The sequence below is a fragment of the Castor canadensis genome, chromosome 2, assembly GCF_047511655.1.
Source record: "Castor canadensis chromosome 2, mCasCan1.hap1v2, whole genome shotgun sequence".
NCBI classification, from domain to species: Eukaryota; Metazoa; Chordata; class Mammalia; order Rodentia; family Castoridae; genus Castor; species Castor canadensis.
Window position 1 is genome coordinate 174,090,611 of NC_133387.1, and position 26,884 is coordinate 174,117,494.

The window sequence follows — 26,884 nt, forward strand, 5'->3', positions numbered from 1 at the left end:
CAGAGATGGCACCTCAGCTGGTGACTGAAGTCAGGGCGCTGAACCTGCTGAACTGAAAATGAAACCACACTTAGGTTTCTCTGGTTCCAAGGAAAGTCAATTCCCTGCCCTTCCTGTCAGCACCTGAAGGGTCCTGCCTCAAGCCCAGATGCTGCACACACTGCTGGAAAACCTTGAGACTTGCATGGGAGCAGGTGTGCTCAGAGGCCATGGGCCATGCTGCTTCCACAGCTCATGGACCTGCTCTAGGTAGGGCCAAGTCATCCAGGGACCCTGCTAAGACCAGGCAGGATCTCTATATGCGATTCAGCAGTCTAGAAGCCCAATGACCTCCTCACAAGATCATGTGAGTAGAGGAGTTAACCAGTGCTAGCAACTGGCAGTTGGTGCACAGAAGGGTCTCTGATGTATTGCACTGTATCTGTCCTCCCTACAAAAGGGGAGACAGCCAGCAGTTTGGCCTCCCACTAGAGCAAATGGGGTGGGGTAGAGTCAGAGAACAGTAAGCTGGGGTTTTAGGGTTCCTATGGCCAGTGGCTTGCTTGCTTCTTGGCTGGGCTTGGCCAAGCCAGCCTTCCCTGTTTTAACCACAACACCACTCTCTGCCTTTCCCAGGCCCTGATCCATTTCATGGTCAAGTGAAAAGAACATACACTAAGACTTCAGTTCAAGTTCTAACTCTACCATTGGGCAAATCATCAAACCTCTTTCAATAAACTGTGCCATACCACAAAGCAGGCATCCAATGAGAAAATGAAAGATCTGTAAAAATGTTAAAACCCTTTCCAAACACACAGAAGAATTATTACCAGAGGAGGTTTTTTTGGAAACTCATCAGATAAGGCAGAGATTCTCTTGTCTTGGCAGTGATCTTGACATTCAGAGGGTAAACATGGAAGCTCAGTTCTTTGACCACAGGATGCATATGACTCAAGGACAGTGGAGAAAAAGAGGAAGTAATTCTGATAATGATTCAAAATTGCACATGGGAAATAGGGAAGAGCACATGATTCAGGATTTGAATACCCAGATTTAAATCTCGACTCACTCACTTAGTAGCTTCATGAAATCATTTAACCACTGAGCATGTCAGTTTGCTAAATGGGTATGATAAAACTGTTGGGGTGTTATGGGCAATAAACACATATGAGAGCTCTTTGTAACTTACCAGGTGCCACCAAATGTGTATGCGTGTGTTCGTTCAGTATCTGACACTGATAAAAGCAAAAATGGATAGTGCTCTCTTCATCCTGCTTCCCACCAAACTTTTCCTAAAGGATGTTATCTCGTGGACTGGCTGGATGTCTGGTGACCTGGTTAGAAGCTCTGACCACCTCTCACTAGCTCCCTAATGTCAGGAAAAAAATGTTATTTTCTGTGTACATTAACTGTCCTTATTATGAAGGGGCTAGACAGAAAGTCCCTACCAAGTTTCATGTTAGGTTTTTTGTATTTTTGCCTTTATAGACCAGCTTTAACATTCACTTTGCTGAGATTTCGCATTTATTTTTTTTAATGTGCCAGAAAGTGTGTGTGCGTGTATGCATGCGAATGAAGGGAGAAGTACAGAGCAGACTGTGACTGCCTGGGCCCCACACTTGCTAGGAATGGACCTGTCCACCCACCTGGGGGAGGAGAGCTGGGTTAGAGCCCAGGAACCTAACAGATGCAGTTCCAATTTAGCAACAAGAAGAAGTCCTCTCCAAGGCAACCCAGGCGAACATACCGCCCACTGGTCAGGACTAAAAATACACCCTCATGGTTTCAACGTCACACCTGAAATAAAAATACATCCAACCAGGGACTGCTGGCTTGTTCTCCCCACTCCACTCTGTTCTCTCCATCTGGTACCTTTGGGGGTGGGGAGAAGTAAAGAACCAGGCAAGGACCTTCCCTCACACTGTCCCCACACACATACCCCAGCAGAGTCCCAAACAAGGCAGATTCTTTTGTGGCAACTGTGTCTAGATGGCAAAATCAGTATGGGGAGAGCCTAAGCTTGAAAGAACTTTCAAGTGGAGATTCAGAATGTTCATCCCCATAGTCATTGCTTACTCCATAATTCATTCATTCCCATTCAGTGATCCATCACATCTTTTTTGGTCCTCTGCCGTGTGCCACAACCTGTGCTTAACCCTTGGGAATTCAGAAAGAGATCAGATGAGGTCACAGACTGAACAACCATGATTGGTAGGATGTGATAAATATCTTGGGGATATAAAAAATAAATTCTTACTAGTAGTGCTTTTTTAGTTAGAAGGAAGGTTTGAGTTTTGAAAAATGGTAAGTTGTCTCTCACCCTCCTCTTTCTGGGCCTCTATTTGAATTGGCACATGGGCTCATTTTCTAGCCAAATGAGTCAATGGACAAGGGAAGATAAATTTATTGGAGTGGATGGTGTCATTGTTGCTCTGAATAAAGAAGGAGTCCACACACCATTTCAGGGGAATGGAACAAGCATTAATTGATAGCTTACTGAGTGCCAGACATCATCCATATCTCTTCATTTATCTTACAAGATCCTGCATAAGAGGTGTTATCCTGTTGTTTAAAAGAGGAAACCGAGGCTCAGAAATTCAGTAACCTGCCCAAAGTCACTTAGCTGTCTGTCTCCAAAGTCTGTGCTTGTTTCAGACTCCCCTGCTTTTCCCCACCCTCTGAATTATGAGCAAAGTCCAGAGAGAAACCCAAGCATTTCCTGTGGTAGCTAGGAGGGGCTGTGGTTTCTCTTGCAAGAGAGACACATCCAGGCACCTTTATAGAAGAGAAGGCATTTTGGGCTGGGTTTTGGAGATATTAGAAGGGATATGGAGGAGTACAGGAGCAGGGAGTTCAGATGGAAGGAGCAGCTGGAGCATAGGTGTGGGATGGGAGAACATGGGGCAAAGTGAGCACAAGAAGCACAAGTGGCCCCATGTGGAGAGGAAAGATGACAGGAAGGACATTATGCTGTCCTTCCAACATCACCTTTCTATACTGAGTACATTTAGGACAAGCACTGACCAAAGGCTGAGGCTGTATTGTGAAGAGTTTGAAGTGTTGTCTCAAGAGGGTTGACTTCATCCAAATCTGGGAGAAATTTCTCTGTAGTCCTCAGAGTGGGCACTTGTGAGGTGGCGGGGGGGGGGGGGAGACCTCTAGAGGAAAAAGGTGACAAGGAAGGATTAAGGGACTGTCTGGAAAGTGGGCTTCTAGGATATTGTCTCTGATTCTGTGATCCCAGTGATGTCTGGCCTGGGGCACTAGAGATAAAAGGTTAAAATACCAGCCTCTGGGCAGAGTTTCTGGGAAGACAGGTCTTTGGTGGCTTGACAACCACTGGTGTCTGTGGAGAGTAAGCAATAGCTGGAGTGCCAGCCACATCTGTGTGTATCACCTCTTCCTCCTCTCTGGCCAACAGACTAGTGTCCTCTGGAGCAGACTAACCCTGACTGAGCCTCTGATCCCTCTGGGTCATAACTGAAACCTCTACCTAGAAATCTGTATCTTCTACTCCACCCTCTGTATCATCATCCTTTCCCAGCTAGGAAGGGGACTGTCCCCTTTTGTCCCCTTTGGAAGGAACCCAGGGAATAGGTGCTAACCCTAGGCTTCTTCTGCTCACCTCTCTCCCACAGAATGAGTCTGTGCAGGGTTTGCCTGGAGGCTCCAAGGGCAACCACAGGGAGAGGAGATGGACACCCCAGGCCAGCAACCACACACTTGGCTGGACCCATAATTGAGGTCTGTAGCTTGGCCAAGGTCACAAGAGAAGGGATGGCTGAGAGACTCAGAAGGGATGGAGCAGCATGAATCATAAGGTTTATCACCCAGAAACAGCACTCAACACTACTGTGCTCCCTGCCTAAAACTATCCTTGAGTCCCCTCTGCAGTGTGTGGCCTCCTGTTTCTAACTCCATGTCTACTCATTCTCCATGACTTGTGTTTTATACCTTAGCATCTGAAGCTCTATGTTTTTACATTCTTTCCCATGTTTTTTTTCAATCTCTGCTTCTCTGTTTCCACTCCTCCCCTAAGCGGGAAAATATGTTTTGTTTTGTTTGTTTTGATTTTTTTGGCGGTACTAGGGCTTGAACTCAAGGCCTTGCATTTGCTAGGCAAGCGTTCTACCACTTGAGTCACTCCCAACCCAAGAAATATTTTGAATTAAAAACAAAAGAAAACAAAACACAGCCAGGTTATCTGGGGAGAAGGAAGGGAAGTAGAAAAGGACTGAACTGTCTTTTCTTGAATCCCTGTGATGAAAGGACCCCACCCCCTGGAGAGGAACTTCAAGTTAGTCATGAGTGTAAGAATTACCTGGAAAGTTGTGGTCTCTATCCAAAGAGGTCTTTGAAAATGTTAAGAAACCTCATCAGCCCAATTTACAGTAAGAATATCTGTCTGGAGGTAGGGAGGGATGAAAAGGGTTTGCTGACTTTCACCTGCAGAGCCTGCCCTCAGAAACCTCCTTGCACTGAAGAAACTCTTGACCTTACAAAGTGGGTATCTTGACCATGGGGGTCCCAGCCTTTCTGCTGCTAAGAGAGGGAATGGTGGGAACCTCTGCAAAGGGCTTCAGCCAGTATCCTGCCTGTCTCTGATCTGCTTTCCCAGAGGGCAGCCCCATGCACCCTGGCCCCCAGACTGGGCACTCCAGGCCAGCAAATTTGGGTGATACAGAAAATATGAAGGCAGAAATGTCAGAAGTAATTAAACCAAACGATGGCTTAAACCCCTGTAGAAATCAACACATCCGGTTTAATCACCTTCTTAAGCTAGCACAAGTCTGCAATCCTATGGAGAGGGCTTCTTTATTTCTTTGGATCGTTAACAGGAACTGCATATCTTGAGCTTGATTTTAGTTCGGATGCTCCTGGGGAGAGGTGATGAGGGTGGGGGTGGGGCTGGGGGCTCAGAAAAGAAAAAAGAAATAATAAAATGTTATTTGAGATCAGCTCTTCTTCCCCTCTCCCCAAGCCAGGTCTCTCCCTCCCTCCTGCCTCTGTCCGCACTCCCCGCACCGGGGCAGAGGCCCGGTGCTGAATGTGCTAAATTAGGCCATTAGAGAAATTCATTTCTCTTTATTAGTCTGTGTCAAATCCTTTTTATTAGTGGCTGGAAACGACCTCTCTTCTGCAGTAAAATGTCATGCCAGTTCACTCCTTTTATTTGTTCTGCACTGACGAGGCTCAAACTCTCACTGAATTAGTGCAGTGAGATTTATTTCCTCCAAATTTTGAACGGCTTAAGAGAGATTGGGGTGGAGGGGGCGGTGGGTCACAAGGGAGGCAGAGTTGGGGGAGCAGAGAGAGGGAAGGGATGGGAGGGAGAAGGTGAGCTCTCATGGAGGTCAAATGTCCTCATCTCTTTGGAAATAAAGTGTAATGACCATCTCTCATACCTTGTTCATCATCTTCTGGGCTGGGGGGTGGGGGACTGAGTTTCTACATTCCTGCTTTAAGCCCCTGAAGGATGTTCAGTGGAAAAGACTGGAGCAGAAGGAAGAGGAGCACCTTAAAAACTGTGTTCTGGGGTTGGAGTTCCAGCTCAATGGTTCAGTGCTTGCCTGGTATGTGTGAGACCTGGGTTTGATACTCAGTACTACCCCCTAAGAAAATTCTAGCTGGGCAAACTGAGGCTTCTGAAGGCCTCACAAGGTCCCACAGTTAACAGGAAATCCTTCTTGGCCCCATCCCTGCCTCAGACAGGGTCATCCCTGTCTCAAGTGGCTTAGATGACAGCTTTCACAGACCGTACCTTATTCAAGTTAGCCCCCAAGCTTGCCATTGAGACATCTGAAAAGGTCTCCTTGAGGGGGACTGCCAGCCTCTTCTACACTTTAGGGAGGATGTTGGAAAGTAGCTTAAAAAATATAAGTTAACCCTCAGGCAAGAGACAGGCTGGACAGCTAGGGAAAGGGCAGGGAATGGTCCCATAACTGGGCTGGGGACAGCCTTAGAGAAACCCAGGGCCACAGCTATAGTCCAGAACCCAGCAAGATTGCTGGACAACTGAGCATGTCTGGGGTGAGGGTGTAGTTTCAGCAATCTGCTGCTCCAGGTGGGAGCTAGGCAGGTAACAAACTGGATTCATTGAGTGATCCAGGAAGGGAGTTTGAGAGTGACAGGCAGCCTCCATGGCCTGGTATGGTTTAGGTGAAAAGCTGTAGGTAAACTCAGTGCTGTCTGAGCTCAGTGAGGCAGACAAGGCTCCTGGCATCAGTGGGAGGAAACAGACACAGGAGCCTAGGGGTAGTGAGAAATGAGAAGGGAGGATCTGGGTACTGTCAGTGCTACTTACTGTTCTTGTGGTTGCCCAAGGCTCAGGTGAGGAGGAGGAAGCCAGGCCAACCCCACAAAGTCCACCTTATGCCCAATGCACCCTTAGCTAACTTAGGGAGAATGACAGGTAGTATGTTCCCTTCTTCTGAGAGGTAGCAAGCCCCCAAGAGGGAATAGGACATAGCTCAGTGGTAATGTACTTGCCTAGCATGTGCAAGACCCTGGATGCCATCCCCAGCACTTCAAACAAACAAAACAGAAATGCCCTCCCCACACCTACACATGTACCCATTCTGGAGGTCTGATACCTGGGAGTGAAAGGCTTATAAAGCGGACCCTTGCAGTGGCTCTGCACAGAAGGTGAACATTGTTCCCAAGGGTGTGACCATGCCTCCAGCCCCACCCCAAGTCCAGCTCTGTGTGAGGCCCAGGAGGCACCTTATAACTTGACTCTTGCTGCCTTTTCATCTCCTCCACCCCCTTCCTACCCACCTAGCTTCACTGCACCCAGCTAAGATTTTGTGTCTGAAGCATGCCAATTTCATTCCCTCGAGTGCTTTGCTGTTCCCCTTGCTCTTTGTACAACTGTCCCCTCATCATGCAAGTCTTAATTTAAATGTCACCTCCCTAGAGAAGGTCTCCCTGATCTCTTTCAGAATGGCTGATCCTCCCTGCAGGAGCAAAGACAGACGCAAAGGAGATGCCCTTCTTTCTGCACCTCTAGTACTCCTAGCCGGAGGACTCAGTCCTACTTGCATGCCATGCATGCTGTGTACACAGAACACACAATCCCACATATGCACTGCATATGGATAAGGCAGAGTCATGCACACACCATATTCACCACACACAAAATCTGCCCTGCAGTTGCATGCACACAGCCCTACATGCATATGTACTGCATAAACACAATGTCATGTGTGCCCACAGAGAAAACACACACAGGGTGGCATACGACACTCACACCCCTGCTCTGTTAGCAGCCTGCATCCAACCCCAGTGCACATGTGTGCATTTACATACACACACACACACACACATGCGTGTGCACACACACACTATTGCCTCTTCATTCAGCAGCTGCCCACCCTCCCTCTAGCCAGCGAGAGAGGAATGTGCGGTGACTGCGGCTGCCTTGGGTTGGGGGGAGCCTGTACCCCCACCACCTGGCACGATGCTGCGGATTATTAGTTCCTGGTAATTTAGTGCCCTTGTACAGAGTCGATTTGTGCCTTTCATTCCTAATTGATCTAGTGGCTGTTTAAATGGCAGCAGGCATCTGTTGAGAGTAGGAAGGTTCATAAGGCGCAATAATTCATAACACCGTCTGGAATTTGCCTTTCATGGCCCTCAGCTAAACCACTGCAGGGCTCTGCTTAAATTACAGCCACTGAGGCTTTCTTTGGTATTCCACTCAGGGCCAGGAGAATCTTGCATTAAACTGGGATCAGGTTAGATTAGACTATAATATGCTGCAGTATTAGTGGCTGCAAATGAAGACTTACACTGGAGTTTAACCCCTTCACCTGGTGTTCTCTTTGTCTTCAGCCAGATCCCTAACTCACCTATTGTTTTTCTCTGCCAGCTTTCTACCAGAGCTCAATAGATCTTCTGGTAATTTGGGGCTGCAGATGAGCCACCCTTAAGTATTGACCCTCTTTCCTCATACTATCCACTCCATCTGCAGCCCTGGGACCAGACATTTATGCATCAGGTCCCAAAACAAGGGACAGGGAGATAGTGCCTTCAGCTGAGCCCCACAGCTCATCTGAAGCAGGAAATTATCTCCCTTCATACCCCATTGCCCTCAGACTAAGGAGAAAGACCTGTACTGTGTGGTGAGAGTGTGGATGGAGGTAAGCCCTGTCTGTCTATTTGCCCAGAATCATTAGAATTCCAGAGTGGGACAGGAGCCAAGGGTTCCCACAGCTGCTGACCAATATCGCAAGTACTGTGTCCTCTGCATGTTCAGTTCTCCTCTCACTGCATCCACTGTGTTGGAAGGAGAAAGCATGAGCTTTTCCTTTTTAGAACTGTTCTCCAATCAGGTAGCTAATAGCCACATGAGGCTATTTAAATTAAAATTAATTAAAATTCAATAAAATTAAAAATTCAATGCCCCAGTTGCAATAGCCATATTTCAAGTGTTCATTGGCCTCACGTGGTGAGTGGCTACTGTATTGGACATGCAGATTACAGAGCACATTCATCACTACAGAAAGTTCTATTGGACAGTGCTAGCTAGAGCACCCCTCTGGCAGGGGCCCAGGGGCCAGGTCCAGCACATATTCCTCCTCCTCTCCCAGCAAGAAGCACTTCATAGAAAAGAAAGGAGTTAGATTTTATGGTCTGAGGAGTCTGAGGAGACAGACTGGAGAGAGATGTGTGTGTGCTCTTTTGGAAAAGCAAGGGAAGAGAATGGGACTCTCCAGAGCCAAGGGTCAATAACCTAGGCACACACATGATCACATGCTGCAGATATAAGTGTGATGCATATTTGTCCATGAAATAAAGTATGTATGCATTTAACACATATTCAACAAATATTTGTGAGGGTCCACATAGCTCTGCCAAATTAAGGTGAACTTAATTCTTGCTTAAAGATTAATGAAGAAGGCAGATGATAAAACAAACAACTGAGGGACTATGGTCATAGGTTTGGAGGTGGAAGGCAGTTAGGGAAGCTTCCAGGAGGTGGTGATCTCTAAGCTAAGACTCAGAACCATTTAGGTATTTGGGTGAGAACACACACCATTCATTCATTTAGTCATACAAATGGTCACCAAGTAGTTTTTAAGTGCCTGCTATTGATTATTCACAATAGCTAAGCTATGGAAACATCAAGATGCCCCACTACTGATTAATGGATTAAGAAAATGTGGCATTTGTATACAATGAAATTTTATTCAGCCATAAAAGAAGACTGAAATTTTGTCATTTGCAGGTAAATGGAAGGAACTGGAGAACACCATCTTAAGTGAAGTTAGCCAGGTTCAGAAAGTTTTCTCTCTTATGTGGAATAATAGACCTAATAAAATACAAGCAATATTATGAAAAACAGGGCACACTAACAGGAGATCACATACAAGAGAGAGATGGTAAAAGAAGGAAGTTAAGAAGGTGAATATATTGATTTACTTCCTATACAAGAATGAATATAGAATTTTTAAACCTGTTGAAATCACCATAAGAAGGGCACTAAGGTCGAAAGGAGAAAAATGGGTTGAGCCAATTCCGGTTATAATGCATATATCCATGGGAACGTCACAATGAAACACCTTGTATGGCTATCTTAAACAAACAAAAATGTCACTTTTTTTTTTTTTAACAAAATTGGAGAATGGAGGGTAGAACAGGTCCTATTTGGGGGATTGATACCAGTGGAAGGGGACAATATGGGGAGAGGCTATAAGAGGGTGAATAAGGTGCAAATATTGTGTACACATGTTTGTAAATGGAAAAATGAGACCTGTTGAAACTATTCTGGCAAAGGGAGTAGGGGGATAAAGGAGAACAATGGAAGGGATGAATATTGTAAGAACTTTTGTAAATGTCACAATGTACCCTCAGCACAACAATAACAACAACAACAAAAAATGCCTACTATGGCATACATGGCAAGATTCTGGGGATAAAACAATAATTAATACAGAGACTCAGAGACTGTCTTAGAAGAAAACAGTGAAAAATAACAATGCAAACAATCATTTAATTATAACTGGGCTAAGGGTGCAATGATATAAAAGTGTATGAAGATGCGACACATGTAAATGGGGTGTGTGACCTAAACTGAGTTTGCCGACAGGTATGACACAGGTACAAACATCTGCCCACCATATGTGGATGAGTGTTTGGGTTCATGCACTTCCCCCTGCACACAGTTGTTTGTGCACATCTGCTGCCCTCAGCTGGCTCCAGAAAGTATGTGAGTGTATGTATGTGTGGTGCTATCATATATACATATGAGCCGAAGTACTTATCTAAATGACTCTGTGGGTCTTAGCTTGGGAATCATCCATGGCAGTGCTCATGACAGGACTTCTCTGAACACTTCCTACATTTCCATCCTGGATGGACTCTGAGTCAGAAATGGACCCCTTCTTTGAAAGGTTATAACATCATGCAGTTTATCTGACTAAAGAGATAGCCCTCTGAGGTCCCAGGAACTGGGAGACTGGACCTTTCACACAAGGGCATGAAATGCTGCCACGCAGGCTGACCCTGGGGATTGGAGACATTCTCAAGGAGTGGAACCTTAGAGAAGTGACGGAAATGTGGGAAAGGGAGCCTGATGCTATCTCAGCCCAGCCAGCACCATGGTCTCTGTGTGTGCGCATGTGTGAGCTCTTGATGTCCCTGCAGGCACCCTCTCTTCCCGCTCCTGACGCTGCTGTTTGAGAAATGTGAACAGGCCACCCAGGGCTCTGAGTGCATCACTTCCGCCAGCTTTGATGTGGACATCGAGAACTTTGTCCACCAGCAGGAGCAAGAGCACAAACCCTTCTTCAGCGATGACCCAGAACTGGACAATCTGGTAAAAACCCTCCTCCCCATACCCTAGCGAGAGTCTACCAAACTCCTCCCAAAAAACACACTACAAATGTTCCCTGCATTAGTTCATTCAGTGAAAATTTCAATGCCCACCATGAGGCAGGTGCTAGATGCACCAATTTACAGCTAAAGATCATTTCTAAGGTCTTAAACCAAGAGTTCTAGTCACAGGCTTTGCTGCCAAAATTCTCCCCTTCTCTACCTATGGCGTTGCCAACATCTGAGGACTGTTTTGTAAAAAAAAAAAGGCAAGTGGAAAAGACGTAGTAGCCAGAACATCAAGGGTAGCTGTTTTGAATCTGGGACTGCCCGGAGAGTAGCCAGTGGCTGGCGTGCCACAGTGCAGAGGGTGAGGAGAAGAAGCATGTTCAAGTTTGTCAGTAGAGAGAAAGACTGGGAGACACAATCATTCTGGGAGGACTAGTAGAGGCCTTGCCCACTTTGGTGGCCCAATAGATTAGACTCCCAAAAAGTTTGCTGCTCAGATCATCACTGCAGTTTATACGATACACATTCCAGAGCCAGATCAGAGAATTGTGACTGAGCAAGTTCAGAGAAGGCCTGCGACTTTACATTTTATTTCTCTGGGCAACTGGTCTTCAGTTAGGTTTGGTAACATCTGGGTTGGATGACATCTGAAATTCTCATGCAGCCTTGGGAATTCTGCTGTGAGAGGATATTAGAGTCTATTCTGTAAGTCCTCCTGGAATTATTAACTGTAGTTCCTGATTTTATGTGGGTGTAGTGCCCAGATTACACATGGTGAATTTGGAAACTCTAACTCTGCAAAACTCTTTCATATATTGATTGATGATAATGCTGACCTCTTGCACCCAGAGTTTAGCCTATACCTGCTCCCAAAAGGAGAACAGAATTAGAAAAGCAAAACATGGCTCCAGAAAGGAAAGAAAAAATACATACACACTGTGCACATGTACAGTACATCTGTAAAACAGATGTAAATGACTTTGGTATTATTCTGGGCTGTGAATGAGCCACACCACTGCTTTTCTCAGAATTTAATGTGGCACTTTATGGGTCCAGAAGATAGCTACCAGGAGGTTCCCATCCTGGCCTGGAATTTTGTGATGTGCTGTGATGGAGGCTGTCATTTAGAGTACGTAAGCAGGTCTCAAGCAGAGGATAAGTGCTTGCTGGCTATCAGTGTTAGTGGAGGTACGGAGAGCCTTTAATTTACCTCTGCTCAGCCATTGCCCTCCCTCTTCCATAACAGGGATTGAACAGCTCCACTCTCCAAGAGGCTGGACTGCCATTTCTGAGATCCCCTTGGAAAGCTTCCCCTATGCAGGTTCTCCAGATGGTCAACTGTTAAGGACTGGCTCTGCCCTGCTCTTTGGCTAACCAGAATAAGACTGTATTAGGAATGAGATCCTCAGAACTCAGATCCAGATAGCTGTGGATCCAGGAGATGAGGCAGCCATGTCTGCAGGAGCTGGAATGGGCCTAGGGACTAAGCCCTTTGCCCTCACTTGACACAAAATGAAACTGAGGCCTAAGTTGGTAAGGAAAGGTCTAAAATTATACTGAGTAATGTGAAGGAATTTAAACCTTCTTATGAGGTGGGATTCCTGAGGGAATACACCCCACCGACCAGATGAGCTGTGAAAGTCCCACTGAACACAGCCTCCCATTCTAGCCCAGCCTGGAAAAAACAAAAAGTGGCCAGTTCCATGCTCTGCCCTTGCCAGTCTTGCTCAGGTTTCTCAGGGTTCTGATCATTCAAATAATCAGATTTCTTGATTCAACTAATTAAAACTGGGTTGGTTGTCTGTTATGTGCCAGCCCTGATGTGGGAATATGGATGTTGTAGAAGCTGCCCCAGTGGCCCTAGGCACCTGGTGTCCCCTGGTTGTCTGTCTCAGGTAAGAGGGCTGGGAATGGTCCAGCTGGCAGAACAATCCTTGTACCATCCATCTGCTTACATGGACCTGATTTACCTGGATGAGTTAGCCACGGTCAATAACTGGTTGATTGATTAATTATGCAAATGCAGACATATGACAGAGCACCTAGAGACCTACCTTTACCATTTACTACCTGTGTGACCTCCATGGCTGAACTCCTTTGAAGCTTGGTTTCCTCATCTGTAGCAGTAACACACCTATCTCATGTGATTAATGAGATGGTTCTGAAACTGGCCTTTAAAAATGCCTTCTACATGAGGATTAATCTCAAATGCAATATCACCAGGCAAGGTGTTCCAGCCTCCCTGACCTCACCTCCTGGCCACCAGAGAATCTGTGTGGCCAGGAGCCTGAAGGTTTGGGGAGAGTCAGGCAGTGCCCTTTGCCATCCCCATTCCTTGTCCTGTGTGGGATGGGGGAGATGAAGAGGCCAGGCACAGGAGCCATCATTAGAACAAGAATCATGTCTCCAGCACAGCCGAGACGCACGTAATTAGAAATTAGAAAAAGGTCAGATCGCATTATTACCAGCTCAATCAGCTGCCGAGTGCCACAGCCAGTTAATTTGGCATCTGTATTTTTTACAACCCCGCACACGTAGCCCAACGGACTGTAACTCTTTCTCCGGACAGATATACTGCACAGCCGAGCAGGGACATAAAATGAGGGACCCCAAGCAAATGAGCTGAGATAATTGAGAGATTTATTTTTTATATATATGTGTGTCATGGTGGCTTTCCTTTGCCCTTGAATATTGACTTTCATAGATGGGATTGTCAGGAGGGCACTTGGGTCCCCCCAAATTTGCTCTGGGAAGATCCCCTCTCCACATCCTCACCCCCGGATCTCCAGCCTCGCTCTAGCTCTGCCTGGCTTTCTCTCTCCTTTTGGCTGAGGTCATCCATATCCCCATCTAGTCTCCTTCTTCTCCCCCATGGCTTTGCCAATCACATTCTCCATGCTCCCCATGGGAGCTGCTTTTCCACACAAATCTCCATGGAAACAACTGAGTCATCTCTCCCAGAGCTGCCCCAGAGATCAGAGAGAGGGTCCCAGCTGTAGATTTCTGAGGGACCATCCTCCCTTTTGGACCCATAGCACCCCTACAGGACAGGGGGTGGAACCACAGAAAATTAGAGGGAAAAACACAGCCCTGCCTAGTAGTAAGTTCACCTCTCAACCCCCTTTTTATAGCCGGGGACACTGATATTCACAAAAGAGATGTGATTTATTTCCTTTCCCTTCCCTAGTGTCGCCAACTCTTAACTTTGTGTCTCTTCCACTGTCATTCCACCTCTCTTCTCCCTGGTGACAATAAAGCCCTCACTTACAAATAAGACAGTGCCAACCAATAGTATTTCCTCTCCAGCCCCTGTCCCCACACTCTTTACTTTCTCTACCTCTCCATTTCCATGCCACAGGGGCATCTTTCCACTCTTCCCAGTGACTAAGTTGGAATCCCCTGGTGAGCTCTGTGGGGAGAGGTCAGCTCCAATTCCCACACCCTCAGTACTCCCCAGGCCTAATCCTTACCTGGCCCCCAAATTCCCTACTTGGGCCCAGCAGCCTCTGACTGGCAGTTGGTAAAGTTTGTAAAATTTGCAAGTTCCCAAAACCCCTTTGAAAGGTAAAAGCTTTTTGTTTTATAAAATCTGATTTATGGGCCCCCGGTGCTGGGCCAAGGTTTTATATATTACGCAAGATTTCAAACTAAAGCTGTAAAACGTACGGTTTCAGTTTCATGCATGGAATTTTTTTATGTGTAAATTTTTTAACATTTATGGGGCACGTTTTAATGAGACTCTGGTGTGGCTCCAGGGACAGATTATGGCTGCTGCCTGACCACAAAGCCAGCTCCGAAATGGGGCCCCCCAGGCCTCTGGGCCCACTGTGAAGGGCCAGAGGCTGGAGGCTAGGAGTGAAGAGGTACACACAGGAGCCAGCCCAGAGCTCCGGGCCCACAGAGACCTTGGCCAGCACTGCCTTGAGAGTTATTCACTTCATCTTTCAGTCCAGGCTCTCTGACTAGGAGGGAGCTGAAAATCCCATAGATACCAGGACAGGGAAAGGAAGTAAGATAATCAACGCCGGTAATAATTAACATTTATAGAGCACTTACCAGGTGCCAAGTACCATTCTAAACACTTTATACGTTTTATCTTATTTAATCCTCTTTCCACACCCACAAGGCATGTATTATTATGCCCAATTTTTTGCCTGCCTAGCATACTTGAGGCCCTGGGTTCAATACCCAACACCCCAAAATAGATAGACAGATAGATAGATAGATAGATAGACAGGCATATATACATAATCTCCATTGTAGGAGGTGAAATCACATGCATGAGCTCATGTAGTGAGGATGGGGCAGAGAAAGGAATCAAGCTCTGAACTACAACCCCACTCTGAACTATTGAGCTCCCTAGAGCTAATCTCTTCACTTTTCTAGGAGCCAGGTTTTGTTTTAGTTCTTTTCTAGCCACATCTTATTTAATCCTCAGTATACTCTGAGAGTCACTTTATTTATTGATTGATTTTTTGGTGCTGGAGATCAAACTCAGGACCTTGCATGTGCTAGACCAGTACTCTACCACTGAACCACAGTCTATGGGAGCCATTATTATTATCCTATTTTACAGGTGAGAAAACTAAAGATTAGAGATTAAGTAAATTGTTCAAGGTCTCACAGTAGATGAAAGACCTAAAACTTAAGAGGCTCCCAAACCCATTTTTCTTGGGTACCCTACTTTGGTATTTGATTCTCACAATAGCCCTGTGAGGTAGTTATTATTATCCCTATTTAATAGCAGAAAAAAAAACCATCAAGGACTAGGGACCCTCCAGTCAGCTAGGACTTGAACCAAGTGGGTCTAACTTGAGAAGCCCAGCCTCTCTCCTCAGTAGCCCCCATTGCTTCTCTAAAATCTAAGGCCATCAAAGGGGAATTCCAGGTTCTTCACTTGAAAGTGATTTGCCTTGTCATGCATAATAGTTTCCATAAAATGTTCATTTAGTCCCCAGTCATCCAGCAGGTCTCCAGTCCCAGGCATTTACCTTTCTTCCATGTTCTACTTTTTATTCTAGTGACCCCACACTTCCAACTAGGTCAAGCCAAGCTGGCCCAGGCTAGAAAAATTCCTGATTAGATTTTAGCTTTGGCTGCTCCAGTGACCCACAGGAAATGTCAGAGCATATTAAGGAATGTGTTTATAAGCTCCTTCTTCCGTAAGTGAGGGAGAAAAGTCCCAGCTTTCCTACTAGTAGAAGAGGAAGTCAAGGGTGGAAGGAATTTGCCCCTAAGGCAAGGAATTGAGCAGGTTACCTAATCTCTGAGCCTCCATCTCCTAATCCTAAAAGAGTGATAGGCAATATGGCCTGTATCCCTGTGATGAGGAGGCTCAAATTAGATAATGGAGAGAGAAGCCTTTTGTAAATTGTAAAGTGCTAGTTACACAAATGTTTTGAAAGGTAAGGGGTTATTATCAAGTAAGAGGCTAGGTCCTACAAGAGAAACAGCCATTTAGAAAAAAACTTGGAGGTGGAAGAAGGCCACATAGGCATAAGAATTGACATTTATCGAGAATTTACTATCTGCCCAGAACATCTAATCTCTACATGGGATCTTACTCGATTTTTACAACACTTTAAAGTGTACATATTATCATCATTCCTAAATTGTACAGATAAAGCTTAAGCAGCTCATCTAAAATGCCCAGGCAGAACACAATAGATTCAGGACATCACAGCATGTGATGATGATTGAAGGTAAGAAACCCTGCCTTGTGAACTATCCTGGGACCGTAGGATTTGAGTACCATGCTGTGACATTAAACTGTGAAGTTGTATCTTGCTTTGCTGTTTTGAAGAGAACCTCTTAGAAGAAGGCTGGATCTTTAATTTGAAAAAGAAAGGGGAGAGAGAAGCTAAAAGACAAAGCAAATCTGAGAAAGGAATTAAGGACACATTCATCACATTTGGTGATGATATTAAACTAAGTGGCATTGTTATTGCACTAGAAGATTTGAAGTAACTTTTTATACAACCCAAATCTTTTAGAAAAATTGTTAATAAATCAGCACTTTATTCCAACTTAGTAAAATATCCAAAATTTAAACACATAGGATGGAAGATGATATACTGAAGTCAAATAAGGGGGGAGGTGAACCCTGGGAATTATTTTCCACTAGCTAAATATAAAGTAGCAATAGAAAAGTCAAAGGGGGGTATTACAAATTATTAAAAGAGATTTTAAAATATATGCACTTGATTCACTGTGATTTACAAAGTGCTTTCATATTATTGTCTGTTGGCCCTTGTCAAATTTTGTGAGTTGGAAATATTCATTATCCTTATTTTACAAATGAGGAGACTGAGGCTTGGAGAAATCATGACACCCAAAGAGCAAACAGTGGGCCTGGCCCCCCATCCAAGCTGTCTGCTGAACCCCACAGGCTTTTCTACTATGCAGACAACTTTGTAGAATGGCCCATCTTTTTCTCTAATATTGAAGAGGTCCTACATATTCATTGCCTCAGAGTACCATTATGATTTACTCTACCTTCTTAAATCTTTAAACCAATTCCATTAGCCCATAAAAAAGTAATCCTTCAGCTGTGCTTTATCAGACCCAAAGATAGGTCCACTTTTGGCCACTACACACCAGATCTCATTTAAACACACTGCATGAATTGCATTTGAACAAAGCATTCTGGGCATCTTTTACTTTTTATTTTATTAACTTATCTATAATATCTTACTTTTTGCATGATAAGTATATATTGGTTATTTACTTAAAATAAATGACTAAAGATCTGCACTTTTCTGTATATGTGCGAATATGTATGTATACATGTGTGTATTAGTTCATAACAAGATTTTAAAATAAATGAGTGAATAAAATGTTGATTTAAAATGCAGAATAGAAGGACTGGAGATATAGTTCAGTGATAGAGTGCTTGCCTAGCATGCACTAGGCCTTGGTTTAATTCCCAACACTGCAAATACATAGATAGATGATAGATAAATAGTTAGATAGATAGGTAGATAGATAGATAGATAGATAGATAGATAAATGTGTTATATTAATTTGCCAGGCATAGTGGCACACTATCTGTAATCCCAGCAATCAGGAGGCTAAGCAGGAGGATCAGAAGTTCAAGACCAGCCTGGACTACATAGTGAGACCCTGTCTAAAAAACCAAAACCAAAACAAAATATGCAGAAGAAGGCTGGGGATGCAGCTCAGTGGCAGAGCATTTGCCTAGCATACATGAGGCCCTGGGTTCTATCCTTAGCACCTACCCCCACCAAAAAATCAAAAAAGTCTGGTAATGAAAGCTGAGAGAATGAAAGAAGAAAGGGAGGGAAGAGAGGGGGAGGAAGAAAAGACAAAGAGAAAAGATTAAGGCATTAGGATTGTTTTTATCTGGAGAAGAAAAAGCTAACTGAACAACTTATTCAAATCAGATGACTAGCTCAATGTATAACATATATAGTAAGACTCACTTTTTTTTCATTATTATTAGGATATATTCATCGTTCAGGGGAGATTCATTGTGACAATTATGAATAGCCTTACATTGTACACTGGTTAGATTGCCCCCACCACCTCCCTTCCCAACCCTCTCCCCAACTCACTTAAAGCAGTTGCAAGAGGTTTCATCATTCTATTTCTTATATGTATACGGAGCCCATCAACCACATTCCCTCACTTTCATCTCCTCCCATAACTGTACCTATTTTACAGTCCTATCTTTCATTATTAATTCCAAAGTCAATGTTCAACTTTCTGTTGAATGTATAAAATTAAATGAAGAAAGTTATGTTGTTGGAATTACTAGATGTCCTTGGTGCCTATAGAAGGCTGAGCAAGCCCTTTACATTAAGGCAAGAAAGAGTTTGGTCATATATAATGAAGAACTTCTTAATCAGCACATTGAGGGAACACAGAGACAGTCCAGGACAATACTATCATCCTCTAGTGACAGGGAAAGCCTAGAAGAAAGGATGTAGCCTTGTGTTCTGGTGTGCCTGTGTTGTGCACTCACCTACAGACTGGCACAGATCACCTTGCAGGCCTCCTTCATTCATGGCCAATGAATTCAAAGCAGAAGTCCTGCTACTGTTCATAGAATCAGAAAATGGAAAGGACCTGACAGTCCCACCTGTCTTTTCACACATGAGGAAATAGTCATGGTATTGATGAGGTGTTCTGCCCTCTGTCGTGAAAGATGGGAAATCAGAGTAGCCCATGAGAACATTACCAGGGAGGTTTCTAGAAATATTAATCTTTAATGTCCCAAAAGCTATTGAGTTTCCCTAGAATCCCATACTTCCTGACACTGGGCCACTTACCCACTCACCTCACAATCCATCCACCCTTCACACTGCTGGTTTTTTCTACCTACATGAATCCTGAGAGTCTGCAATAAAGGTGAAACAAATCAGAGATGAGGCCATTTGGCTTCATATCACCTATCAGCTGTGTGGTTTTAAGGAAGGAAAACTTAATGTCTCTCTCTGTACTTCATTTTCAAGTGTAAAATGTGGACAATAGGTACACCTATCTCAGAGTGGTCTTCTGGAATAAATAAGGTAAGGCATGAGTAGGCTTAACAGTGCCCAAAACATAGCAAGAATAAGAAACGTTTGGGTATTGCTATTAATCCATCAACAAGTATCTATTAAGCACCTTATACTGTGCTTCATTCTGAAAGGCCAAAGTCAAGCAGAAAATTTAGGCAACTTTGAGTACCTAACTCCACTTTTTGGTCCAAATGGTCCCACTAATGTCACCGTTTTCATCCTTACCTAGGACAGTCATTCCCTTCCTTTGTCAGCACCATGGAAGTGACACTCCGTAGTATGAGACCTGGTGACTAAGCACTGCATAAAGCCCCACAATGGTTGGTTTCTGTCTAAGAGTAACACTTACTCCGATTTAGTACACCAAAACCCTCAGTTAGTTGAGCTCCGTCTTTGCCCATCATCTGATCCACTAACCCAACCCAGTGAATGTGGGCCCCCAAATGGAAATGTCAGTGAGTCTCAGAAAAGGATGAGACCCTGCCTCTAGCAACACTGCTCTATACACACCTCACGGCCAAAATTCTCTGGAAGAGACTTCCTTCCACATTTCCTTTTTATACTGTCTGAACTCTTCTGTAGGTATCAAAATGATAACAAAAGCTGGGAGAGTGGGATTAAATAGAGACTCCCATGTATTGCTTGAGTCAACAAAACTGGATATGGAAAAGCAATAAGCCTCCCTCCATATTTTTTACTTTTAATTTTGATATAATTATAAATTCACATGCAGTTGTAAGAACACAGAGAGATCCTGATCCCCTTCTTGCATAACTATAGCACAATTTCACAAGCATTAATATGGTATTCAACTTTCACCAGTTTTGCATGCACTCATATGTGTGTGCATATATGTGTGCCTGGTACCACACAATTTCATCATGTTTAATTCATGTAAACACTATTATAGTCAAGGTACTGAATAGCTCCTCCCTCCCTCCTCCACTCCACCACCTGTCAACAATTAATCTGTTCTCCATCTCTGTGATTTTATCACTTCAGTGTAAGTGGCACTATATAGTTAGTATACAAACCTTTCAGGTTAGTTTTGTTCTCTCAGCATAATTCCCTGTGACACATCCAAGCTGTTGAGTATATCGATAATTTGTTCCCTTGCTGAGTTGTACTCCATGGTATTGATATACCACAGTGACTTTACTCCTTTCCCTGTTGAACTATATGTGGGTTTTTTCTAGCTTGGAACTATTAGAAATAATGCTTCTTTGACCATTCATGCATGAATTTGATGAATGTACATTTTTATTTCTCTGGGATAAATGTGCAAGAATGCAATTGCTAGGTAATCTGGTAAGCATTACTTAGCTTTGTAAGAAGTTGCCATACTGTTTTCCACAGGGGACCATAGCACTTCACAGCAATATATAGCTAATACAGTTTGTACTTACTCACCAGCATTTGGTATTATCCTTATTTTTTTTATTTTTACTATATTTACAGGTAGGCAATGACATCTCATTGTGTTTTTAACTTGCATTTCCCTAATGGCTAATGACATTGAACATCCTTTTGCATGCTTATTTGCCATCTGTATATCCTCTTCGATGAAATCTCTGATCATGTCTTTTGCCCATGTTGGGTTGCTTATTATTTTACTGTTTAGTTTTGAGAGTTCTTTACATATTCTGAATACAAGTCTTTAGTCAAATATGTGGTCTATAAATATTCTGTTCAAATCCATGGTCTTGTCATCCTTTTTACAGGGTCTTTTGAAGAGAAAACATTTTTAATTTTGAAGAGCAAAATATTTTCCATTTCTATATTGTGTTTGGTGTCAAGTTTAAGACCTCTTTATCAAACCCTAGATCCTAAAGATTTTCTTCTATTGTGTTTCTTTTCTTTTTCTAGAAGCATTTTAGTTTTGTATCTTACATTTAGGTCTCTGATCCAGTTTGAGTTAATTTTTGTAGAAAACGTGAGGTTTAAATTAAGATTCAGTTTGGGTATTTTATTTGTTTTTGTTTTATTGTGTTTTTCTTTATAGATGTCCAATTTTTCCAGCACCATTTGAATAACCCCTTGTTGAAAAGCAATTTGACTTTGTTTTTCATGAGCCATAAGAATGTCTACAGATTTTTTTTCTGTCACTTCCAGGAATTCTTCCTAAAGAATAATGCAGAAATAGGTAGAAAAGCTATACACACTTAGAACATATTCTCTGTAATTTTTTATGTGTGGTTCTGGGGGTGGAACCCAGGACCTCATGCATGCTAGGCAAGTGTTCTACCAATAAGTTAAACCCTGAGCTTTTTTTTCTTTATAAACTTAAAAATTGGACTTAATCTAAATGCCCAACAGTAGGGAATTAGTTGTAACAACTAAAGTATATTTACTCAAAACTTTCACTCATTCAACAAATATTTATTCCATATCCATGTGTATTGATACTGAAAATAACATTGTGGCCAAATTAGGCATTGTCCCTACCTTCTCAAAGTTCACAGTCCACTAAGGGAAAAACAGGAAACAGAATTGTACCTACAAGGTTATTGAAAATAGGTCAAATTTTATGCATGTGGAAAAAAGAAGCAAAAACATCCTTCTCTTAGGGTGATTGGGTCAAAGACAGGTTTGTTTCACCCTCTGTTTTCCATACCTTCCTTACTATTTTCTTTTTATGATAATAATAATAAAAGCAAGACTTCAGTCATAAAATAGCTTCTTGCCATGTTAGGGTTAGGGATGTCCATATGAAGAGGCAAGACTCATGTGCAGTAATCCCAAGGGCACAGAAACCACGCACTTGGTGTCCGGTGCCCAGTTAAATCATGCTGGATTATTTGGTCAGTCAGCAAGTACCAATGAATGTCCACAAGGCAGCCTGTATCACATGAAGCACTCAGAGTTTAAGAATAGATAGTCCCCAACTTCTGGGACACTTACAAGAAACTGATCTCAGTCTTCCTTCTGCTTACTCAGTACTTCACATTTCACAGTGTGCCATCATGTACATCCCCTTAGGTGATCCCCTCAATGGACCTGTAAAGTTGTCAGGGAGGGAAAAATTATCCCCATGTGTTAGACACTAAGGCACAGAGAGCTTAAGCAAGTTGCCCAAGGTCACACAGATAACAAATGGAAGGCCAGGAGTGTGGACCTGGCCTTCAAGCTCTAAGGCCAGTGCTGTTCTCAGAAGGGTACAATTGCTTCAAGAACAGCTGTGATAACAGTGGGCTCAAAGCAAGCGAATAATCAGCAAAGAGTCAAAAGGAGAATTTAAATTATATTGATGAGAAAGCACAGCCTATGGCAGGAGATGAACTCCTCTCCCCTGCTTGTGGTTGGGCAAGGGGCCTGGGCAGGGAGGGGAATGTGATGCAGACACCTGGGCTTACCGTTCCTCCCTCTCCCCAGATGGTGAAGGCAATCCAGGTCCTGAGGATCCACCTGCTGGAGTTGGAGAAAGTCAATGAACTCTGCAAGGACTTTTGCAACCGTTATATCACCTGCCTCAAAACCAAGATGCACAGCGACAACCTGCTCAGGAATGACCTCGGGGGGCCCTACTCCCCAAACCAGCCCTCCATAAACCTTCACTCACAGGTAACACACACTACTGGGTATTACCTCCTAAACCAGGTACTTAGGAAGTTCTGAAGGACCCCTGTGACCTAGACCAAGCAATTTGACTCACTGGATCCTTTCCCCATGAGGTCCTCCTGATCTACTCTTCCTTTATTCATCAGGCAGTACATCCCCCCTAAACGTCCCCTTTTTTGAGACAAGGTCTTCCTACTAATCCAGGCTAGCCTCGAACTCTTGATCCTCCTGCCTCAAAATCCCACGTTCTGGAACTATAGGTGTTTGCCACCATGTCTGACTAGGATAGTTCCTTTTTTGCACAGATCCCATTCACCAGGGTATTGGTGTCCCCTAGAAAATGACTGTATCTGAGAGAGAGAGAGAGAGAGAGAGAGAGAGAGAGAGAGAGAGAGAGAGAGAGAGAATGAGAGAGTGCCCAAAGTAATTCCTGTATTTCTGGCCCAAGATTTTCCAAGAAATGAATGAGCCCTGGTGTTAAGGAGATGGGACACTTCCCTGGAGGTTGAGCTGGGCATGGGTCCAGACGTCTGAGCCAACAGGCTTCTCTACAGTGCTTGAATGGTGAGCTCTCTGAGTTCCTGAGAAGGAGGGCTTCAGGAAAAGTGGTCCTTCCCCAAATCCTGCCCATCTAATAAATGAAGACAGTTTCCATGGGACTCTTCTCCCTGATAATTCTCCAGCTGCTCACCTACCCTGGTCCCTCTGTCCCCCTCAGGTTCAGAGCCACTGCAAATGTCACACCCACATCCCTCCACACCTACCCTTCCAAGATTTACCTGCAGGAGAGGAGGAAAAGGTGCCTGAGCACTGTGAGAAAGAAGGACCCTCCTCTCCAGAACAGAATGTTTCCTCGACCGACAGACTGAGAAAGCTGCTTGATTGTTCCTTTGCAACACACTTGCTGGCATCTATGTGAGCTGTAGGCTCACCCCTTTGTCCCCTTCTTACTGAGCTCTTAAGTCCAAAAGACACACCTGAAGGCCCCTGTGAGGCTCACAGTAGCCCTTCCTGTTTGACAACCAGGTGTGGGGTTACAGGTAAATTTTCAAAGAATGAATGGCGAGAGGTGCTGCCAAGGATGCCTAAGAGCCTGTGCCATTTTTATGTCTAGACCTATAAGGATCCCTAGGTCATTGGAGGGGGCATTATTGAGGACTGGCCTGGAGAAAGAGCATCATGACAACAAGCTCCAGAGAGATATACTCAGAATCACATCTTACTCACACCTCAGGGGGATCTCTGTGGGACTTGATAGTGAGTACTGCACAGGACATGGAGCAAGAAGTGTATTTCCTCTTCCTATTGCTTGAAATCACCAAATCACTTTATTACAGATCTAAAAACAGCAGCCCAGGCTTCTGCTTGCTAATACTCTCTTGAAATAGACTCATTCCTTCAGAGTCTTATTGTACTTTCCCTTATGATCAAAATTAGCAAGAAAGTTGCATAAAAGAGGACAATAATTGCTCAACGAGCATCTCGTTTGTAATTTATTAGTTTCTATTATTGTGGGTTACCATGGTGATGCTGCACAGCCCCGGTGACGGGAGAGATGTAAGATAGGAGCTGAGGAGGCTGTGAGGCCTCACCAAATGGAGATGCACATTTTTATCAGTAATTTTCATGAAAATAATAAGTGAGGAGTTAATGAGATGGAAAGCCATCCTGTGGCTATTGTGAATTTTTTTTAAGTGTTGATCTAATTAGAATGCATCGGTCAGGAAAAGTAATGAGGATTTAGTGCCTCACAGAGATGTGAGGATCATATCAGAAAATTAGCACAAGTCTTTGGAAATAATCAGGTCCTTAGAGAGGCACTGGATTTCCCCTCCTGGGCTCTCTGACTCTACCTCAAGCTCTGGAGTTGGGGGTGTACCAAGGTAATGGTGGGAGGGAAGGAAGGAGGGGCAGAGGGCTTAGCAGCCACAGTGGCCCCTCAGAGTTGGGGGTCTGAAGCTGATAAGTGAGGCTGTGGGAAGCAGGGTCACTGGAGGGGTGGGTTTGCAGAGAAAGGTAACATGGGATCTGGATGATCAAGGTCTCAGACATGATGCCTAGGAAAGCCAGCCTTCCTGAGGAATGCCAGCACTCAGGTGCCTCTGAGCTTTAAGGAAAGAAGGAAGTACTGATTCCTATCACTGGGAGGATCAAATCCTTGATGGAGGGTGAGGTTGGCCCTGGGGTAGCCCCTGCAGAAAGGCCTCTGATCCCTAGGGAAGGGGGAACTCAGACAATTGGGCAAAAACAAAGACACTACAAAAGAGGCAAAGACAATGAGGTAGTCTTACTTGGTAGTACTCAGACTTGTCCCTTCATTTCCTCTGACCGCCACGCCTCCTTTGTTCAGGCTTCAGTAGGTAAATAAGAGAATTGTGCATGGGCTGCTGTGGTAATTGTAGATGGGCAGGTTTCTTCCTGACCTACCTTCTTTCTTCCCTGGCCAGCCCTTAGCTCTGCTCCACATCCATACACCTCTTAAGCTCTTGCTGCTGACTCCTCTTCCTGAAGCCCTGGTAGGTGATTCTGCTCACAAATCCTGAGCTTTCACACTTGCATACCTGATACTCAAGGCTTCCTATGAACCAGCCTCAGCCGCCCTTCCTGGGCCAGAGTAACCAAAGTGCCACAACCATTCCTCCATGCCCATCTGTTCAGGGAATACCTTCCCCAGCCCCACCTCTCTGCCAGACCTCTTCCCAGGGGCAGTGACAAGCCTGCTCTCCCATAGAGGCCTCCCTGACCTCAATCCAAAACAGAGCTTTCCTTCTCTCAACTGATGGCCCAACACTGATGCAGCAGATATGACTTAAAATGACAAACATTTGCATGGGTCTCACTTCCCTCTTCTTGATAACACATGTTTTTTCAGTTGAAATAGCATTTTTATATATTTGAAATCATCAAACCACTTTATTATTAATCTAAATAGAGCTGCCCAGGCTTCTGCTTGCTAGTATTCTCTTAAAATACACCATTCCTTTGGAGTCTTCTTGTACTTTCCCTTACGATTCCAGCTGTGGCCATAGTACGTGACCGGTGGCCATAGTTAGTACATGACCGGTGGCCAATAGCTATTGGAATGAAAGAGAAAGAGAGAGAGAGAGAGAGAGAGAGAGAGAGAGAAACCAAAGGAGGAAAAAGGAGTAGGAAGAAAGAGAAAGGGAAGGAAAGGCAACAATAGAGGGTCAATGGTTCAGAAGGATGAAAAAGTCTAAAGTATTGGAGAAAAAGAGCAATGAAGAGAAAGGGACCAGGGAAAGACATCCTAAGGCAAAGGGAGTTGATGTTGAGAACGACAGAGGTAGATAGAGTGGAAAGAGGAAAGGCAGCCATAGTGAGAGGAAGACAGTAAAGGGATGGTGTAAGTGGATTCTGGCATAGTCTGGGTACATGGGAGAGAAGAAAAAGAATAGGATGTGCCCTGTTCTGGTTTCCAGGCAGGCTCCTATCTTACAGAGGTAGGGCAGGGCTTGCATGGGGTTCACCCAGGAAGGAGAACCTCAGCTGCCAAGGGTTGGGGACCACAGACTATTGTTGCAGAAGGCAGGTCTCAGGAGCCAGTATGAGAGAGGGAAGAGAAATTGAGTGTCTGGGGGTATGTATGTGTTGTGCGCATGCGCATATGTGCATGCGTGCATTCGTCATGCTCCGACCTTAATCTTCCCAGCCTGAAATAGCTGCCTTGAGCACCAGCCTGGCCTGGGGAGAGGTGTCGCCCCTCTGGAACACGATCCTCCAGATCAACATCCCGGCTGCCTGCCAGCTTTGTTGCAAACTGCTGGCTCATGGTTTTCCCTGTGTGCTAATAATCATCCAGCCTTGTGTGGCAATGTGGGAAACATTTTTGTTTTCCAATTGGCAGCCCCACTCCCAGATGCCATATTGTGTCCTCTAGCTCACTCTACAGGGTTTGGGCATATTACCCACTTTGCCTTGCATTTCTATATGTGGGTTTTCTCTGTAGAGGAGGAATGGAGGTGGGAAATAGGGGAGACTAC

The 26,884-nt window shown here is 44.4% G+C and overlaps 1 protein-coding gene across 12 annotated transcripts in view; it reads left to right on the plus strand.

Annotated features, from left to right (window-relative positions):
* The window catches only part of Pknox2 (PBX/knotted 1 homeobox 2), a 257,000-nt gene that overhangs the window by 200,752 nt on the left and 29,364 nt on the right, over positions 1 to 26,884 (plus strand). For all 12 annotated transcript variants that reach the window (XM_074066455.1, XM_074066456.1, XM_074066457.1 and 9 more), the window contains 2 exons: positions 10,627 to 10,798; positions 22,698 to 22,886. In XM_074066455.1, the coding sequence (XP_073922556.1) occupies positions 10,627 to 10,798; positions 22,698 to 22,886 (361 nt within the window). The remainder of the gene's footprint in view (positions 1 to 10,626; positions 10,799 to 22,697; positions 22,887 to 26,884) is intronic.